Source organism: Pinus tabuliformis, chromosome 7, assembly GCF_031772625.1.
Source record: "Pinus tabuliformis cultivar Carrire ecotype Pingquan chromosome 7, CPIR1, whole genome shotgun sequence".
NCBI classification, from domain to species: domain Eukaryota; kingdom Viridiplantae; phylum Streptophyta; class Pinopsida; order Pinales; family Pinaceae; genus Pinus; species Pinus tabuliformis.
Window position 1 is genome coordinate 1620688975 of NC_142293.1, and position 3290 is coordinate 1620692264.

At 39.9% G+C, this 3290-nt stretch overlaps 1 protein-coding gene across 1 annotated transcript; it reads right to left on the reverse strand.

Annotated features, from left to right (window-relative positions):
* Nucleotides 1-228: 228 nt before the first annotated feature.
* On the reverse strand, nucleotides 229-1769 carry LOC149254434 (uncharacterized). Its single transcript, XM_089457033.1, has 2 exons — nucleotides 1059-1769; nucleotides 229-434 (listed from the first exon to the last, which is right to left on the reverse strand). The coding sequence occupies exons 1-2, from the start codon at nucleotides 1507-1509 to the stop codon at nucleotides 355-357; spliced, it is 531 nt and encodes a 176-aa protein (XP_089313159.1). The 5' UTR covers nucleotides 1510-1769; the 3' UTR covers nucleotides 229-354.
* Between the last annotated feature and the right edge of the window lie 1521 nt (nucleotides 1770-3290).

Sequence of the window (3290 nt, forward strand, 5' to 3'; positions counted from 1 at the left end):
AAAATCTGTAGAGAAACATGATCTTGCGGACCATTAATGCATTCACTGAATGAATGATTTTAATGACATCCATGAAGCTAAACAGCCTAAAAAATTAAAAGAATAACAACTTTAACTCAATATCTGATCTTCTGTTACGAGCTTTGACTAGAAAACTAACTTAATCTTATATTCATCATCAATCATACTAACTACAGATATCTTCATAAGCTGCACTCTCTATGCACACTTTATGACAAAAGTGCCTGAAACCGTTTCTCTCCTCCTTCCGGGCCATCGCCATTCTTACCCTCCACGGAACCAGCATTGAATTAAAATCTGTTTATTGCAGACCATTAATACAATTAGTGGAGATTAGGCCTGAAACTTTTTGTCTCCTCCATCCTCGGCATCGCGATTCTCATCCTCCATGGAACCAGCATTGAAATTAAAATCTGTAGAGAAACATGATCAACTGAGTTCTTGCAGACCATTAATGCACTCACAGGCATTAAAGTTTCTACAGCGGCAACATGGTCCCGAATAGATTCTGTAAAAGCAATATTTATAGTTTCACAGCAACATTATAATTAAGAGGCGAATTAAATGATTTGCAGTGAAAACTGCTTCACTTCCATAGTAACGTGGTCATTTAAAAGGGTTAGATCTTAGCGTTTTCGACATTTTTCGGATCTGTTTCTACAAATGCCTATACAGGAGTTAGGTGAGGCAATTTATTTTTTGCTGAAATTGTTATTTTGTATTAATGAAATAATTTTAGACAATATTAATGGTGTACTTTAATTTACAGATGAAATAAATCTGATAAAATAATTTCAAGAAAGAATGTAGTTTATAGTTGTTTAAAATTTATTTTGAATATATAAATTAATTCTGCACTTCCGAAAAATTCTTGAAATATTAAAATTTTACAAATTAAACCATTTAAACTTAAATTTTCAAATTAAATATCTATTATTTACAATTTCTTTCCGCCCAAATTTAGCTGGAAACCATATATATTAAAGAAAAAGAAAAATACGAATCCTGTTTAGACTCCTATGCCGAACAGCACCCACCGGTTGTCTCACGCGCAAATCCCGGACTGTTAATATCCTTCTCGTATACACGGGGGTTAATGGGACTCGATCTCACGCCTCCTCTGGGCGAACAGGAAGAATCGAGGCATTTCCTGAGCAGCTGCCTCATCGCACCAACAAGACGGACACCGGGATTAGCCCTGAACTGCATGCAGAAGGTCATATGGGCCTCCAGCGCCTCTTCCATCTCAATAAGCCGGCCCGACCTCAAGAGCTCATCCTTCACAGCTTCGCCGCAGAGCCCGCAGACCCACCGCCCATGGAACCGTTCCCGCACGCCGGCTATGTAAGACGGCGTGCACTCCTCCGTCAACCCACAACACTCGCAGGCCGCGAGTTCGACCTCGCAGCTCGGGGGAGTATTAGAACTCGCGATCTTGGAGACGTAGAGACCAGGGACGGTCTCGGAAGAGCCGCTCGTCGCCGCCATGTGACCGTCCGCGTAAATTCCTCGGCTTCTTAGGCCTCCTTAATTTATCTTTCCTGCTCCCAAATGACATGCCTGCCTCCTTCTGCACATACAGCGGGCTCTACGGTTTCAGGCATTGCCAACACTGTCTGCTTTTATACGCTTTCGAACGCTTCACAGGACTCGAAACCCCGACCTGGAAACTAATTGGAAGGGAAAGGAACCAATATCGAGAGTTCTGCTCGTCTGCTTAGTGTTCTCATCTGTTCGTTCTCTTCCTTTTTATGGTAGTCCGAGCCGCTTCTGCTAACCATTGTTAAGTTTGCATTCACATGTGGTGATTAATGTTTATTTAATGGAAATGTAAGTGGCTAGTTAGGAAGGGGCCAAAAAGGGGTCCGCACCCATAAGTGAAGACCTGAGGGTCAAATTGACGGGGTGACATAGACTAGGAAAATAGTTTTGGGAGGTTGCGAAATTTTTTAAGTTTGATGGGTGATTTTGTTTTGAAATTTCAATCCTGATTAGATGTGAATGGTTTTGAGTGAAAGTCTAAATATATTTAAGGGTATTGTCTATAAAAACATTAAATTTATTAGAATAATAAAAAATTATCAAAATTTATAATTTAAAAATAAAAATAAAAATTAATTTTGTTTTTTAATAGTCAAAATAGATCAAGTAACATCAAAAGCTTTTAAATAATCCAAAATTTTGAAAATAATTTAAATTTACAAAAATTTATGCCAAACTTTTATCAAAATTTCCATAATTTTCTGGCAAATTTGAGATGTCGTTAAAACTACGGCTATTTTAACTCTCGGTGGTCATGCTTGCACGTCTAAAGTTAACAAGATCCAATCATCTATGTCCTCACTCCTCATGAAATGCATGATGGTAATCGAGTGTTAGGGTCAATAATGGACGTACGACGTGTATTGCGTGCATCTTGATTCACCTTACCTTCCCAATGTGAATGTCGCTTTCAACGCGAAATATCATTTTGTCGTTACATGGTAAAGATGTGGTGTGTGTTAACGTTTTTAATTATGTTGACAACGACGTGACTTGGTAATGGAAGGTTTTTGGTTGATGAGCTGGTTGGAAAGGCCAGACCTAATCTTGTAATTATGGAGATGGAGATACATGTGGTGAGACCACGCTGTGTGCGAGGGCGTGTCTATCTCAGATGTGGACACAAGTGCTTTCTGTCAACAATTTCAATTTCATGATTTGTTTTTGCTAGGCTTGTCATCTCTCATTTGTCCGATTCCAGGGTGCGTTGCAAGAAAATTACACGTTGGCATCTTTCTCATTTTCAAAGTCGATGCCACGTTTTCCACGATGTTCATTATTCCGATCAGCTTTGCTTCCACGCCATCGAAATGTGTGTCTATTCTCGACAACTAATGCGGCTGTGGTCTGTGACATTTAGTGACCACGTTTCGGGTTAATCCGTTCATACTTTATACTAATTTGTCTGACTCTCTTTAATTTTTAACATTATTTTCTGTATTGGTCTGCAGATGCTGTCCGGGCAAAATCAATCTCGGGATTGTGTGCGATACCTGTGGCTCGTCGAATTGAGGAAACCCCTGGCTTGTAATTGTGTGGAGTAGTTTATTTAGGCGGAGGAATGGCTCGTTTTGCTGGTGGGTGGAGGGATTGTCAGCCTGAGCCGGACGATTTCCGGTCGGTGACGGAAAACGGGCCATTCCTCTATCTACCGCCATTCCTCTATCTAGGTAGACTACTCCGTAATTGTGTTGCAATAGTTTTTTTGGGCTAAAAATAAATAGTTT